Source organism: Aspergillus wentii, assembly GCF_001890725.1.
Source record: "Aspergillus wentii DTO 134E9 unplaced genomic scaffold ASPWEscaffold_2, whole genome shotgun sequence".
Taxonomy (NCBI): Eukaryota; Fungi; Ascomycota; class Eurotiomycetes; order Eurotiales; family Aspergillaceae; genus Aspergillus; species Aspergillus wentii.
Window position 1 is genome coordinate 1,094,696 of NW_024467833.1, and position 14,901 is coordinate 1,109,596.

The following is a 14,901-nucleotide window of genomic DNA, read 5'->3' on the forward strand; positions in this document are numbered from 1 at the left end:
GTCGGACAGCCTTGCCATGCCGGGACATGTAGTCTAGGAACCTTGCTACATACCCCCGCCTGTTATCTGCACAGTCCTCCTGTTTAATGTCCACGCTGCCCATGACGGAACGTTTTTCATTGTGTTATCGTTTGACAGCACACAAAAATTCTTACGCGTTGATGTCCAGTCATGTCACGCTTACGATATTGAGATGTTGAATGAATACTCCAGCTCGCTTTTCAAAAGCACGGCTAAACCTTGTTATGTCATTTTGCTATATTGTAAACCAGTAGTTTATTCCCTAGACTTTAGTGGCATCTTAGAAGACAACAGTTCGTCGTTGCCTTGGGCATTGCAATGTCTAATGGTCTCGAGTCCGAAGTTTATCCTATCGTATACAGCCCATTCTACGCAGCAAATTGGTGGCATTCGTCCGGTAGACATTCACACCAACCCACAAAATTCAAGATACAAATGATGTCTAGTATACAAACATGTCGGGCCTTATATCAAAACCCATTCACAGTATTCCCAAAACCTTATCAATCATCAATCATCAACCATTCCATTGATATTTTTTATGTCCGAGTCACAATCAAAACCAAGACAGAAAATGGCATCCATGAAAAATAAAGGTATCTAAAACAACGGCCTCGGAGTCTCAGACTCGTGAGTCCTTTATGCGAAACAAATGTTGTAATTATGGACATAGAAAGAAAAAAAAATGCCAAAGAAAATCAAAGCTAGTATAATGAAGATAAATCAACGCTTTTGAGCATCCAATGACTCCTCTAATCGGTCCAAAAGGAAATTCTCGGATTGCGTGTCCGAGACGGGGGATGGAGATCTGGCGGTGGTGGTGATGGTTTGTTCCTGTTCCTGTAGGACACCCACAGGTGGTTGATCGGACTCAGTGGTATTTGTTTGAGTCTCTGTATTGACAGCAGCGCTGGCTTTTCGGGCAACTTTCTTCTCCTGCTTGCGGAGTTTTCGTCGCTGGGTGCGAGCTTGGGCTACTGTGAGAGTAGTTGGGGTATCGCCTGATGGAAAGTCTCCCAGATCGAGAATACTGTTGTTTCCCTGAATTCCGTTCCAGACTCTGAGAATCTTACTGACATCATCGTGGTTGGATAATGCTTCGAGGCGTTGGAGTACTTTAGGGAAAATCATGGACTCGTCGATGCCAGGGGCGTTGGTGAATTCCGGGATCTCAAGGATGTTGTATGGTTCGCTGAGGGCCTTGAGTTTGCTGTCGTCTATCAGGATCGTGTTGGTCTGATCCCATCTTCGCTGCGCTTTACGCTTTTTGCCATTCTGGGTTGTTGGTGGGTTGGGTTCCTGTGCAAGCGGATGGCTCGCTTGAACATCCTTATCGGCCCAGACAATCTCCAGCTTCTTATAGACCTGAACTTTAGACCGATACTGGGACATGTTGAGACCAAATTTATCACGGCCCCATTCCGCAACCAACTGAGACCTTTGCTCGGCTGGGAAGACTTTTTCACAAACTCCTCGGACGGTTTCGGGCTTGGAGCTGGACCAAATCATGACCTTGTATTTATTTATCAATGTCTCTATGAATTCGTCGAGTCCTGCTCGTCTGGCAAACACCGGAGGAAACCGGCGGTGCTTTCGATATATAAGCGTGCCGTTCAAGTCTAGGATGACTAGTAGAGGTTGAGGAGAAGACAATTTTGTCGGTTCCAAAGACGCCTGCGTCATGTAATCCTGTGAAACTTGTGGTGGATCAGGTGATTTAGACTCTCTGCCATACTGCCTCTTGGAAGAGTCGAATCTTTTCCGTGTTTTGTCCTGTGCATTCCCAGCCGCTGGATCGGCCGCGCCAGCCATTGTTGGATCAAAAGGAAAGAAAGGGAACCCATTCGGCATAGGCCCCGACATTGCTGGACTCGGAAAGAAGTTCATCATGGGAGGAATAAACGGCATAAGCCCGGCAGGATTGTTCACACCATTCCACGGGGGGACATTGAATGCGCCAAACGAGTGTTGACCGGAACCCGGGTTTTGAGGCGGGAATGGTAACTGTGAAAATGGCTGTTGTAAAACACCACTGAAGTCTGGGAGCCCTGGAAGGACATTCATTGCATTATACTGATTCATACCACCCATATCATTCTGTACAGGAAACGACTGCTGCGATGACCCAGGCGCAGGGCGCAGGGGATATGAACCCGAATACGACCCATGATTCGGGGCATTTCGATGATTCTCCAATTTTTTCGAGTTCTGTTTTGCATGATTCTTCCGTTTATTCTTTGCATTTTTCTTCGGCGCTGTTGGTATCTTGGCAATGGTTGCCTCGCGATCTGGATGAACAGCCTGCGTTGGATTCGAACCAACGTATCGCCCAGGAGGATTGGAGGCTAAATTGCCGCCCTGAGGATTTCTGGCTTGGTCATCGGAATTGCAAACCGTGTTCTTCCCGGGATTCTTAGGCTTCATCGTCGAATCGCTGAAAGGTGCGTTGGCACCGGTGGGGGCGTGTTTGCGCCGTTTCTTCGGGGGAAGCGAATGCGGGGGTACGGATGAGGTAAATTGAGACGCCACGGTGGATGTTGAGAGAAGCTGAATAATTGAGTCGGTTATAAATGTGCTCATTCACTCAGAAAAGCGTAAGTTTTGGATCTACCTTGTAGGACGCCCCGCCCTGAAACATGCGACCATAGGAAATGTTCCGACGGAGGGACAAATTGGGAGATGAAGAAAAGAAAGAAAAAAGCGAATGATAGCGGCGTCCCGCGGACATAAAGTGTAGATGGGTGAGAGGGAGAAGGGGAAGGAGTGTTCGAATTATGGATAGGAAGGGAGAGGGACGTTGAAGACGAGAGAAAAGACAAGACGGATTGAAGGCGAATCTCGAATTGCGACGATCAGCAATTGAAGAAAACAGATCTCAGCCAGTAAGCGATGGGAATGTGGATTCACCGCTTTTGATTGCGGCAGTATTTCTCGCTTTTTTCAACTTTCAACTTCACCGCCGCAAAGACAAAAATGAGCTTCACATATTCATCTTTTCATTCTCTTTCTTAATATCGAGAATGGCGATTTCAGATCTGCTCAATCGCCGTGTGCGAGCGCGCCCTGAAGAGGATGAGGACGCCTACTCGGAGGCTTCAGACTCCGTTGAAGAACGCAACGATGAAATTTCAGATGATTCCGAGGACGAACAAGACAAGGACGATGCCAGTGATGGCTCTTTGGAAGAGACCGACGATGAGGTATGGCTTTCAACATCCATGGAAATATGAGTTCCAATTCTAACATACCAAAGTCAAATGACGACCCCGAAGGCTCAGAGGAAGAAGACGAAGAAGACCAAAGCGAAGACGACGAAGATGAAGAGGAGGGAGAAGAGGACAACGGAAAAGAAGACCTCCAAGCCTCCCTAAACAACATCTCCTTCGGAGCTCTCGCCAAAGCCCAAGCTTCCATGGGACCAAAGGGCAAGAAGAACCGCACGAGCACCAAATCCACCGACCCCTCAACAACAGCCTCCCCACTAGATGACATCCGCGCCCGAATCCGCGAAGCCCGCGAACAAAAACGCCAAATTAATCCCCAATCCAAAGACGGGGAAAAGAAACTATCCCGCTCCTCAAAACATGCGCCTACGGTGCAATCCTCTAAACATGCCGTCAGTCGCAAGCGCACCGTTATCGAACCCCCCGCCGTGCCTAAATCGCGGGATCCACGTTTCGACCCCACCATCCGTGACAGTAACAGGGGGCAAAATCCCGCTGCGGCGAGCAAGGCTTATGCTTTCCTGGACGAGTACCGCGCTTCGGAACTGAAGGACTTGAAGGAGCAGATGGCCAAGACTAAGGACCCGGCAAAGAAAGAGGAATTGAAGCGTGCTATCCGATCAAGCTCGGACCGAATGCGGACGAGTGCAAATCGAAAGCGAGAGCAAGAGATCATGGCGGAGCATAAGAAGAATGAGAAGAAGCTGCTGCGTGAGGGCAAGAAGAGCAACCCGTACTTCCTGAAGAAGTCAGACCTCAAGAAACAGGTGATGGTGAAGAAATATGAGCAGATGGGATCCCGGGACAGGACCAAGGCTCTGGAGAGGAGACGCAAGAAGGTTGCTTCCAAGGAAAGAAAGGAAATGCCTTGGGAACGGAGAGGAATGGAAGGAGATGGTGAAGGCAGGAAACGGAGAAGACTGGAATAGAGGTGATGATATCCAAAAAATGGGGTTTCTGTTTTTGTATATAGTGATGCGAAGCTTTTATCCAATTTTCTATGAATCTGGGCCAAGTGAATTCTGTCAGATATTACTTCAATTAATAGCCCAACGTGGGACCAGCGTATTATCGCATGCGACTAAAGCATGGTGATTAACCAAATATCCCTGAACCATTTACCACCAACTAATCAAACTCTTTACTAACCCGAATAAGGGCGCTTGGTGTGCATCAGGTTCGAAGATCAAAAATTGAAAGAAAAAGAGATAATTCGACCGCGAGTCATCCAATGGTACTATACCAAAATAGAAAGAAAAAAAGAGAAAACAATAGATCAATGGTATATCGCAAGACATCAAATCAATCAATCAACAAGAACGCCCAAAATCAACTGGATATGAATATGAAAAGATGAACATGGTTATGAAAGAGGGGGGGATGTAAGATAGAAGAGAAAGCTCAATCTTGAAAGGGTTGAGAAACCCAGACATGAGACCAAATGCCTTGAAGTCCCATAGAACAAAAGACTCAAGCAACAATTAGCCTCGGTCTTGTGTGGTATAAAAATGTAGCAATGAAGTGGATCAGGTATAAAAATAAAAAATAATGAAAGAAACAAAATGAAAGAATGAAAGAATGAAAATGAAATGAAGGGGAAAAACATCAGGAACGAATTCAACCCTCCTTCTGTTCAGGTATTCGTGCTGTTCATGTAAATGGTCGTAGTTTTGCCATGTTCATCATATGATCAAACCAAAATGTGCTCTCCATATAGATAACAAAAATCATACCCCCCTGTTATTTTTCCAACCAAACCGTAGTTTTCAATAAATGCAAATAACCCGGCCAATTTGCTGCTTCTATGCTTAGAGCGAGGCTCGGGCTGTCTGGCTCATCCCTGAAAACCGCAAGATGAAGCCAATTTCTAGAATGTGAAAAGAGAGAAAGAAAAAGGCAAGAGATTGGTTATGGCCATATTAAGAGTGGAACAAATCCCATGCTCTTGCGCAAAGACCTAAAAACTCCTCCTTCTTTCTCCTCTGGGTCTCCGGGGAATCCCTTCCAGCCCCGAAGGGACCATACGTAGCGTGAGGACCGGACCCTAGGGCTGGATTTTGCCGATATTGAGGTTCTGGGCCATGGCCCAATGGGGGGGTCCCATTGTCTTTTTCATACTCGTTTCGAGAGCGGCGACGAGCAGTACCCTCGGTGTGGTGTGACAGCTGAGGCGGAGGGATATATGCGCTTGCCGGGGCTGCCCCTTCAGGGCGAAGAGTGGCCGACTTGGGCGGGCCATTAGCCAAGCGCGGAGAGGGTGGAGTTGGTGGTTGGTGACCACCATAATGAACGATGCGGGGCAAAAGCTCTTCTCGCCCGCCGGATAGCTCATGAACGGCTTCTTCTGCCGAACGGTACTCACGAGGCCGAGTTGGAGCCTGGGTGGTAGAACCAGGCATACCGGGAGACGGCAAAGGGGGCAAATTGTTGGATTGCGATGAATTCGAACCAGAACCACCTTGGTAATAGGGGGCGCGGTTAACGTCCCGGTCACGAGATCCCAATGTATCCGATCCAAAGACATCAGAAAGCGGTGGAAGTCGGTTGTTGGTTTGGGTGGCAGGGGCAGGATGAAGGTGAGAAGACGAGCCTAGGGTGGGACTCTGGTTTGCGACATGGCGCGTCAAAGGCTGTGGTTGGAATCGGCCGCCTGTGAAGGTTTGGTGCAGTGGCGCGGATTGGACCACACGTTCGTTAGAAAAGTGAGATGCGGACGGGGGAACGATGGACAAGCCCGGCGGAGGCCTCCTCTTCGAAGAGCCAGACTTGGGGAGACCGAATGGGCTCGACTCTGACATCTTCACCCCATCTGGGCCCTGGTCCTTGGCGGATGTTTGTAGTCTGGATTCAATGATAGATCTTTGCTGGTCACGCACCGAGAGGCTGCGCTGAAGCTGCTCTCTCATGATTGGGTCATGGGTTTGGAAGCCGGGAGACAAGCAGGCGATGCCGACTGATTGCATGGTTACTCCCTCTCTGGCTGTCATAGGTCCACCGGGGGGTCGAGCCGAGAGGCCAGAGGAGTTTGGGAGGCTGGTGGAGAGGTCTAGTTTACGAGGACGAGGGCGGGTGTGAGACTGTGTTTGGACACCGGGCGATGATGGCGGTTCTTTCTTGACGATGACCTTTGGAGCATGGCTTCCATTCTGCGATCTGGTAGGTATTAGTATATCAATTGAGACGAATTCCCACGGTGCGGTACTCACGACGGCGATGCGTTCTTTCTCTCTGAAGGCGAACCTTTTGATGCGGAGCCATGTTGGGAGGTAACAGACACCCGGGGCGGGGTGGTGGAGGAGATGGTGGATGAGGCCGACGGAGCCATTGTCGGACAGTTCTTAGGACTTAGGTCACGATTTCTATGGGGAGAAGCTATCGGAGCCGCACTGGCAGATGCAACCGCGGTGGACATGATTCTCAAGGAAAGAAAAATGCCAAAAAGATCGAAGGAAACGTTTTGAAAGTCTAAAGGTAGACAAAATTCAAAACGAGGCAGTGCGAGCTAGAGTGTACTGCCCGGGAGGCTGAGTGATGATTATAGAAAGTTGTGTTTCGAAACCACGTCCCCTCAGACAACAACCGTTCTTTGTTCTCGCAAAATTGGTATACAGCGACCTATCGTTGGGTTGGATTGGGCTGGACTGTTGGGGGGATGTCTCGGGAGATTTCCCGGACGCCAGATCGTCAGACGGTCTGGAACGAGCTGCGGAGGAAGAATGGTTCTTTCTGAATCTTCTGCTTTTTTTGACGATCGAATTTCCGTTGTGAGAACGTCCTCCTATCGTATGGTTCAAGGCGAAATCGACTCGAAGCGCGCGCGGTTCATCAATAGGTTCGGAGAGGGAGTGGTGTGGGCGGCGGCGGCTATGTCAGAGGATGCGAGAGAGCTATACGGTGGAGAGCTGGGAACCAACGCAGCGCACTAGGAAGAGGATGAAAGAAAGGCCGTTAGGAGGGAGGATCACCAAGGATCCAAGGATGATGGGATCGAGAGGAGTGGACAGAAGGAAGGATATTCGTGGTGTCTGGGGCCGGGCGGTTAAAGTAGTTAAGGCTGGCGGCAATGTGACAGCGTCGAGAGGCTCGGTCAGACCCGAAAGGAAAAAGACGTAAGCGAGTGTGATGAAATAATATAGTGATAATATAAGATAATGATAATGGTGATGATGATAATAATAATAATAATAATCACAATAGTGATAATAGAAGAAAGGAAGGACAGATGGGAGGAAGATGGGATAGTTGAATGGCAACAGGAGGAGAGATGGGATTGGGGTTTTGGGGCCGGATGTAAGAAGAATTAATTAGTCACGATAGTGGAATTTACAAAAGAGAAGAAAAAAAAAAAAAAAAAGTAAGCAAAGGCAAAAAAGAGGGGAAAAAGGTGGACACTGCAAATAAGAAACGAGGTGGGAAAGACACGAGGAAAGGAAAAGCAGAGGCGACGAGAAGCAGAAACGAGGACTTTGGATGCGTCTCAGGGAGGAGAAGGCGAGAACTAGTGCTGGCTAGCAGTTCCACGATGCGCAGCAGAAGGTGGGGAGGAAACAGACAGTCGGAGATGAGGGTTTGGAATCTGAGACACTTTTTTTTTTTTTACATTATTATTTACCTTTATATATTTATATCTATTTTATTATTATTTATTATCATTATTATACTCTATATTATTATATCTCTATTTATTATATTCTCATGTTTATTCTATTCTCTCTTTATCTAGAGTAGTTATTTATGTTGATGTTGATTGTTGAGTCTGATGAGTTCCCCTGTGGCGACATCTGTGACACCCGCGTCCCTCACCATCCAGATGGAACATCTCTCGATCCCTTGGATCAGCACGCGGGATCGTCTCAGTCACATTGTCACATATTCTCTGTTACAGAACAGATTAAATTAAATATTCATCTCTGAATATTTATTCAAGAAGAATTGAGACTCACCTCTTCACGACTAAATACTCACTCTATCAGTCTATCTACTGAAAGTCAATGCACCCAGGTTAAGATATGATGATCATCCAAAACATCCGTGAGACGAGGTCTGAGCATTTGAATAAGAATTTTCTTCGCCAATGCTGATGATCTGACTCCAGCCTCATCCAGGGATATCTTCTCACCTCCCTTGATTCGTGTTGAGTGTTGTGTTGGGTTGATCTGGTTTACTTAAACATCGCCTCTCTGCCCCCCCTCTATCACCCCCTCCATCCGTACAACAGAATCCTCTACAGAATTCTACAGAACATAATGAACAACTATCCCTGCTCCAGCTGCAGCAATCCAGGCCGAGTTTGCCGGTTCAGTCGACTGGTTCTTGAACCCTCCAGCACTGACTCGATGACAGTTGACAGGTCACAAGCCGCATCACGGGGCGTGTGCCTGTTGATGGATAATTCTTACGGGCCCACGTGTGTTGCGAATGGGAACGATAAGATGTTGTCATTGTCAAACCAAGGAGGATCGCTAGTTTCTGGGTCGCTCTTTCGCGTGTCAGTGCTGAGTTGACGAATTTCTTCATATGAAATTCATGCTAATAATATCTGCTATCCGTTGCATGGGAATTCAATATTCTGGTCGATCGCAATGTCCACCTATGCAGGTGTATGGTTCTATTGATCTCCGGTAGTCATTTCCGCGTGGCATCAATTATTTATTTATTTGATTTATTAATATCTGGAGAGTATCAGTGTTATTATTTCTGGAGGATAATATGGACGATATCAAACAAGCCCATTCTTCAGCTGTTTCGTACTTTGTGCCAACCACCAATAATCATCCTAACCTCTAATGCATCGTCGCACAACTCACAAATACCCAAATAGTCAAGGCAACTATCTGCCTTGACTGCCTTATGTTTCATCGTCATTCTAGAGTCTAGACCAGATGGAAAGTCGCATGTTGTACAGCCTGTACTCTGAATAATCACCTTCAAACTAACCAGGGTCTCATCGTGACAGCCTGTAAGGGGGGCTAAGGCACGGAGTACTGCTGCAAGGACACACCCTTAACTGTTGTAGATTAGGTATTTCCCGACGTTGGATCGTATAACAACCTAATTAGCAGGAAAATGATATCAAGTGCACTAGATGAATCGTATTGCAAAGTAGAAACTAGACAATAGATGGTGTCTCGTGGTGTATCTCCGTCTCCCATTGTATAACGCCAAGACCCCAAGGCGGTCTGCGCCAGCTCTATCGATAACCGTTTTTTCCACGCCTCGAAGCAAAATTTACCGCGCCATTCAATCACCGCAACAGATTGACTATCAAGTCAAGAAACAGTATACGAATATCACCTACGTCTATCCTACACAATTGGTTGATTTCGAAAGGAAACACCCCATATACCACCGACTACCCCGCCGCAAGTCAATCGCAACACGTACAGCCCACTTCGCAGTATCCATCGCAATGCCTTCCTCCGTCCACGAAGATCAGGACCAGTCCATGATGGACGTTGCGCCCCAAGAACAAGAGCAGCAGGAGGTCCAAGAAGATGAGGTCGAGTTGGAGGCGAAGCGTATCGTTGTGGTTAGTTACTTCTACTACTAAGCTATTTCTTTTTTTTTCACCCGCATGCATGCTGATGACTGGTCTTAGTTACCCGGTGCCACCGAGACAGCTGCTTCGTTCCAGTTCGAGGGAGAGGGCCATACATTGGGTAATTCGTTGCGGTATTCGATTATGAAGAAGTGAGTGAGCCTTACATACATGACATACTGTTGTGATTCTTGTCGGTATTACTGTGCAGCCAGTGCCTTTGCTAATGTCTACTAGCCCCCAAGTGGAATTCTGCGGATACACAATTCCCCACCCATCAGAGACCAAGATGAACCTGCGTATTCAGACAACTGGTAAGCCGATCCGAATAACATAGTGTGGATATGCATATGCTAACTGCATCCAGACGAAACCACCGCCGTTCAAGCGCTCGAAGAAGGTCTGCAAGCCCTCATGGACCTTTGCGATGTCGTTACGGACAAGTTCACCTCTGCCCGTGACTCTTTCAATGCCGCCGAGGCAGATAAGATGTCTGCATAGGCTGTTTTCTTTCTACTTTCTTTGTCTCTTGTGTCTTTGGCGTTTTGCATGAAAAAGTTTTGAGAGCTTTCTTATATCTATCCGTTTGGGTGGCATGGTTAGGGAGTCGAGCCGTTTTTTTAATGGAGTACATATCCGGACTTCACCTATTCTCGAGGTCGACAAATCATAGATGTCTGTTCAAATATATCAAACATTTACACATTTACCTCGCATCTTGCAGATTTGAAGGAAAAAAAAGCTTGAACTAGTCGGACAATATTTACATAACATTCTCTATTGGTGAAATGTTTCCCCCAATCTCTTATAGAGAGTGCACCAGTGCCATTCCCGCACGGAAACAAAGAATAAGAATCCCCATGAACAAAAACAACTCAATTGCGGCCCTCCAAGAAGCCGGACATGAAGTTGGGGGGTAACCGGGCACCTGGCTCTTCTTCGGGGCGGAAGTACTTCATCACATGCGAAAGCTGCTTCCAGTAGTTGAGGGTTTCCTAGACGTAGTTAGTATGGTTAAACTGATATCGATAAATGATGCAAGGAAAGCATATCTCATGCCCTTGACCTGCAGATGTCGACTAACCTGGAACTCGGCGTGGCTCTGGAACAAAAGCATGTCAACAGCATTGAGCTGCTTCACGTAGCGGTGCTTCTCAAACTCCTGGCGAACCTTTGTCCGGATGGCAGAAACGGGAATGTTCAGAGAGTACATGGTTTGGATCTCGGGAGACTGTACAGCAATTCCATCAACGTTAGTCCGTCTGGCATCGAAATCGAATAGTGCATGTTCCCAGATGATATCGCTCCATATAGTCACTCAATGGCAGGATCCGATCGAGCAAGGGCACGGCCGAGTAAAGAGCGATATAGAACCACGATAAACCTCAATGGAAAGAGAAAATTAAACTGACCGCTCTAAGCCATTCTCTGTACGACTTGAGGACGCGGAACTTGGCCACGTTCCAGTTGCCGGCTGTGTCGAGGTGAATTAACATGTTAGCTCGTGATCTCGTCCACTGACGTTGAGGCAATTTCTAAGGTGACCACTTCCGAGCACACCCTTTCGCCCTGGGGGAATCCGACTGAACGTACAGGAGCGCGTGCGCTGCGCGAGGTAGGTAGGGTTGATGGTCATCGTGAATGATCGGCGGAGAGTTCGAGTCTCGACGTTGACGCTCGGGGAGAAGAAAGGTGGGATAGGGCGACTGCTGGGGGATGAGACGTGATGCTGGGAATGGGTGGTGGAGGTCTTTCGTTCGTCGGCCGGCGGGCAGCGCTCGTTGCTATTCTCACCGCCTACCGGATTTAAAAAAATTTCTTTTTTGCTGCTTGGAGCGCATCGAGATGCGGGATTTTGGAGAAGAAGACCATCTTTGTTCGTTTTGATACTTTTCTTTTCTGATTGCTTTACATCCGTTTTGTGGAGGGTAAAGCCAAGTGTCTGGCTAATTCTTTTTTACGCCCCCCTCAACCCCTATACACGGCATTACACCTCAGAGATTTCGCTACGATTGTTTTCGAGTCGAGAAGCAACTCCAAATAAACCATGGCACCAACAAAAGGCTCAACAAAGGGAAAACCCTCAGGAGGCGACTCGAAGAGCAAACCCCTCTCCTCCGCATCCCGCGTGAGCAAGAAGAACGCTCCCAAGCGTCCACCCCCGCAGGAGGTCAAGGCCAAGGCCCGTACTGAGAAGTCACTATTGAAGAAGAACAAGAAGAGACAATATACCGAGGAGGAATTGGATTTGCCCAAGTTGAATGCGATCACCCCGGTCGGGGTGGTGAAGCCCAAGGGAAAGAAGAAGGGAAAGACTTTTGTTGATGATCAGGTATTTTTTTTTTCTTCATTCGTATCAATGGCATTGTTGCTGATGTCTATATAGGAGGGAATGATGACCATTATGGCCATGGTGAATGCGGACCAAGAGGGTCAGATTGAATCCAAGATGATGAAGGCCCGTCAATTGGAGGAGATCCGAGAAGCCAGGAAAAAGGAAGCCGAGGCCAGGCAGGCAGAGAAGAAGTCCAAATTGGTACGTTTTGAGAGCAGATTGTCATGCTGAATAGTTTGCTAATAATGATGCTATCAACAGGACAAGGTTAAAGACTCGCTCCGTAACAAGAAGCGCAAGACCGATAGCAAAGAAAAAGATACCAAGGTCGACTCCGCGACTGATAAACCTAAAGATTCGAAGTCCAAGGGAAAGAGGAAAAGCGTTTCGTTTGCTTAAAGGATTATGTATAAAAGTGTTTATTTCTGTCTATACCAAGTCTATGTATTTAGATGGGGTTTCTGGCGTTTCTACCGGTCTATATCTTTATCCCGAACAGTGCTATTGAATGACACTCACGACGAGGACTCTTTCCATCAAAACACAAGCCAACCAAAAAAAAAGAAATATGATCACCGAAAGAAAAAATATAACCGAATAATAATGTAACCGAGACATAATTCCTCCATACCGTTTAAAGTAGTTGGCCCTAATCATGGCATGGCCAGCCTGCGTCGCACAGGGTTGAACTCGGGTTTGGGCGCTGTATCGAAATCTTTTCCGGGCCCAAAGTGGTTGGCAATGTTACCGGGGAGCTTCTCCGGGTGATCAACAATGACAGGCGCATTGATATCGACTTCCTTGGCCATCTTATTCAAAAAGTTGAGAACCTAATTGGGTTAGTGAATGTCCAATTGCCACATGAATCATCTCACATACCGGCTTTACAAACCATCTTCCTCCTCCATATTCAAACCAGCCAAGGTGACCACCCCACGATGTGGTCATCATCACTCCGTAAGGATTCTGAGTAATTTCTTGGAAAGGAACAGCCTTGGGCGAAACAATCTACTACGTATTAGTATGCGAACAACGCAGTAAATGATTTAGACTAACAGGGTCATCTTCGGATTGCACGACGAAGAAAGGAATCCTAATGCCCAGCATAGGATCGGTCGAAGATGCATCGCGATAGTAGGCGCCTTCTGTCGGGTATCCCCAGCATGCACACTGCAAAGCTCTATTGTGGCAGAGTTAGTGATGTTTTACAGATTACCTAAAGGCAATAACTTACCGGTCAAACTCATGCAAGTATGTAATACTCCTCACGGTCTTAACATCTACCCGTGGGTTCTTTGAAACTTCGTCGACGTGACTAATGCAAAATGTTAGCAAATATACAAGAACATATGAGAAGAAACTTACTTTTCAAAAAGCCTCTTCATGCTCCTTCCCATTGTCTTGCTATATACTTCTCGGCCCATCCAAGTCCGTAGCATTTCGACAGAGCTGATCTCCAGGTTCCAAGGACTTCCAACGAGGACTGCGGCTTTCAATTGGCATGCTTCACCTTCTTCACCCAGGTACTGCACGTAAAAGTTAACCGAATGATTCGCCAATCTGGCACAATGATCGAGAGCACTTACATTGGTTAGGATATTTGCTCCAAGGGAGAATCCGATTCCAAAGAGAGGTCGATTTGGGAAATTCTTCCGCAACCACTTCACTGTCTGACGCGTATCCCACGTGGCACGAGCATTATAGAGCACACCGGTACTGATCTTAGTCTGGGCACAACCTCTGGAGTTCACAACGCATGCTTCCCAGGTTCCGTCTGCCACGAGGGGCGCAACTACATGTCGCAGGTAAATTTCATGAGAGCCACCGCTCAAGCCGTGCAGGAGCACTAGCATGGGCTTCGTATCGTCCGAGGGTAGAGCAGTGAGTTCATCTTGGGTGAAGAATGATGTTCTTTCTGGGAGCCCTGACGGTTGTGTATGTTTCCTTGCTTTATCGGTCACTTCATCATCATTAGGAGTCTCGTAAGGCGGAACCACGAAATCGAGCGCAAAATGTCCACTGTATGCCGGACTGTCCGCCTCAAACATTTTCCGCTTGTAGTAGACGGGGATATCATAAGATTTCACCGCTGTCCAGGCGGTCTGGAGATGACCATTAAAGAGAAAAGGGTTAAGATTGCATTTTTCTGGTGTTGCAGCACGGCAGATATCCGCCAGCGTAGTCTGTTCCTTGGTATCGGATTTGGATTTCTTTGTCAGAAGAAGTCGATTATCCTTTGCATGAAAGAAGGAAATCCGTCCACTAGGCCGGAGCCATGAAAACATTCCTATTGCGAGCAATCCTGAGAGGAGGATTGATACCGGCAATGGACTTAGAAGGGAAGAAAACTCTGCTGTAGTATTCATGAGATTGGACAGTATGTAGATGCAATGATGCAAAAAAAAAAAAAAGACAGAGAAAGAAGGAAGGGAAAAAAAGAAGAAAAGAAAAGAAAACGTCAACAGAAGAATGCCCTGCAAGATCAATTGATTCTAAGACATTGATCATAAAAAGAGAGGGAAGAGAGGGTAGATATGGGAGAGAATTGAAGCCAGGAAGGGCCTTCGCAAGTTCCACAGCGTAGAATCTGCCTCGGCATGATTGCCAGATGTGGCCATTTGATAGCCTGGACCAAGTAGCACAGTCCAGGCAGCCAGAAGAACCCAAATGGTCGCCATGCTTACTAATCTGACTTATCCAATAGAAGCAGTCAATTAGACTGATTATCGACGATAACTGGCCAGACAATATTTGTCACCAGAAAGTGATTCCATTTTTTACAC

The 14,901-nt window shown here is 47.2% G+C and overlaps 7 protein-coding genes across 7 annotated transcripts; 3 read left to right on the plus strand and 4 right to left on the minus strand.

Moving 5' to 3' along the window:
- Nucleotides 1–248: 248 nt before the first annotated feature.
- ASPWEDRAFT_36108 (NIF domain protein) lies at nucleotides 249–2,842 on the minus strand. The gene is made up of 2 exons (XM_040834376.1): nucleotides 2,633–2,842; nucleotides 249–2,568 (listed from the first exon to the last, which is right to left on the minus strand). Exons 1-2 carry the CDS (start codon nucleotides 2,747–2,749, stop codon nucleotides 745–747), a joined length of 1,941 nt encoding a protein of 646 aa, XP_040692150.1. The 5' UTR covers nucleotides 2,750–2,842; the 3' UTR covers nucleotides 249–744.
- A 199-nt stretch (nucleotides 2,843–3,041) lies between these two features.
- On the plus strand, nucleotides 3,042–4,174 carry rrp36 (putative pre-rRNA processing protein; the record flags this gene model as incomplete). Its single annotated transcript, XM_040830293.1, has 2 exons — nucleotides 3,042–3,221; nucleotides 3,275–4,174. 2 exons carry the CDS (start codon nucleotides 3,042–3,044, stop codon nucleotides 4,172–4,174), a joined length of 1,080 nt encoding a protein of 359 aa, XP_040692151.1.
- An 833-nt stretch (nucleotides 4,175–5,007) lies between these two features.
- On the minus strand, nucleotides 5,008–6,809 carry ASPWEDRAFT_324754 (uncharacterized protein). The gene is made up of 2 exons (XM_040833672.1): nucleotides 6,455–6,809; nucleotides 5,008–6,398 (listed from the first exon to the last, which is right to left on the minus strand). Exons 1-2 carry the CDS (start codon nucleotides 6,655–6,657, stop codon nucleotides 5,165–5,167), a joined length of 1,437 nt encoding a protein of 478 aa, XP_040692152.1. The 5' UTR covers nucleotides 6,658–6,809; the 3' UTR covers nucleotides 5,008–5,164.
- A 2,393-nt stretch (nucleotides 6,810–9,202) lies between these two features.
- Nucleotides 9,203–10,513, plus strand: ASPWEDRAFT_324507 (DNA-directed RNA polymerase core subunit RPC19). Its single transcript, XM_040833667.1, has 4 exons — nucleotides 9,203–9,774; nucleotides 9,844–9,935; nucleotides 10,021–10,097; nucleotides 10,151–10,513. Exons 1-4 carry the CDS (start codon nucleotides 9,655–9,657, stop codon nucleotides 10,282–10,284), a joined length of 423 nt encoding a protein of 140 aa, XP_040692153.1. The 5' UTR covers nucleotides 9,203–9,654; the 3' UTR covers nucleotides 10,285–10,513.
- On the minus strand, nucleotides 10,438–11,436 carry ASPWEDRAFT_36115 (putative NADH-ubiquinone oxidoreductase B14 subunit). The gene is made up of 4 exons (XM_040834377.1): nucleotides 11,377–11,436; nucleotides 11,196–11,257; nucleotides 10,868–11,014; nucleotides 10,438–10,778 (listed from the first exon to the last, which is right to left on the minus strand). Exons 1-4 carry the CDS (start codon nucleotides 11,417–11,419, stop codon nucleotides 10,659–10,661), a joined length of 372 nt encoding a protein of 123 aa, XP_040692154.1. The 5' UTR covers nucleotides 11,420–11,436; the 3' UTR covers nucleotides 10,438–10,658.
- A 394-nt stretch (nucleotides 11,437–11,830) lies between these two features.
- loc1 lies at nucleotides 11,831–12,349 on the plus strand (the record flags this gene model as incomplete). The annotated part of the gene is made up of 2 exons (XM_040827752.1): nucleotides 11,831–12,115; nucleotides 12,170–12,349. 2 exons carry the CDS (start codon nucleotides 11,831–11,833, stop codon nucleotides 12,347–12,349), a joined length of 465 nt encoding a protein of 154 aa, XP_040692155.1.
- Nucleotides 12,350–12,771: 422 nt separating this feature from the next.
- On the minus strand, nucleotides 12,772–14,403 carry ASPWEDRAFT_105427 (putative hydrolase, alpha/beta fold family; the record flags this gene model as incomplete). Its single annotated transcript, XM_040827724.1, has 6 exons — nucleotides 12,772–12,948; nucleotides 12,998–13,126; nucleotides 13,175–13,298; nucleotides 13,353–13,433; nucleotides 13,484–13,644; nucleotides 13,705–14,403. The coding sequence occupies 6 exons, from the start codon at nucleotides 14,401–14,403 to the stop codon at nucleotides 12,772–12,774; spliced, it is 1,371 nt and encodes a 456-aa protein (XP_040692156.1).
- Between the last annotated feature and the right edge of the window lie 498 nt (nucleotides 14,404–14,901).

Excerpts from the sequence above, each read along its gene's own strand:
- ASPWEDRAFT_36108 (XM_040834376.1), bottom strand. The coding sequence starts at position 2,749 with ATGTCCGCGGGACGCCGCTATCATTCGCTTTTTTCTTTCTTTTCTTCA. Across the intron at positions 2,569-2,632 it reads AGGGCGGGGCGTCCTACAAG|CTTCTCTCAACATCCACCGT; the intron begins GTAGATCCAAAA and ends TCAATTATTCAG.
- ASPWEDRAFT_324754 (XM_040833672.1), bottom strand. The coding sequence starts at position 6,657 with ATGTCCACCGCGGTTGCATCTGCCAGTGCGGCTCCGATAGCTTCTCCC. Across the intron at positions 6,399-6,454 it reads GAGAGAAAGAACGCATCGCC|ATCGCAGAATGGAAGCCATG; the intron begins GTCGTGAGTACC and ends AATACCTACCAG.
- ASPWEDRAFT_324507 (XM_040833667.1), top strand. The coding sequence starts at position 9,655 with ATGCCTTCCTCCGTCCACGAAGATCAGGACCAGTCCATGATGGACGTT. Across the intron at positions 9,775-9,843 it reads AGGCGAAGCGTATCGTTGTG|TTACCCGGTGCCACCGAGAC; the intron begins GTTAGTTACTTC and ends GACTGGTCTTAG. Across the intron at positions 10,098-10,150 it reads CCTGCGTATTCAGACAACTG|ACGAAACCACCGCCGTTCAA; the intron begins GTAAGCCGATCC and ends AACTGCATCCAG.
- ASPWEDRAFT_36115 (XM_040834377.1), bottom strand. The coding sequence starts at position 11,419 with ATGACCATCAACCCTACCTACCTCGCGCAGCGCACGCGCTCCT. Across the intron at positions 11,258-11,376 it reads CGCGCAGCGCACGCGCTCCT|CCGGCAACTGGAACGTGGCC; the intron begins GTACGTTCAGTC and ends ACCTCGACACAG. Across the intron at positions 10,779-10,867 it reads AGAGCCACGCCGAGTTCCAG|GAAACCCTCAACTACTGGAA; the intron begins GTTAGTCGACAT and ends AACTACGTCTAG.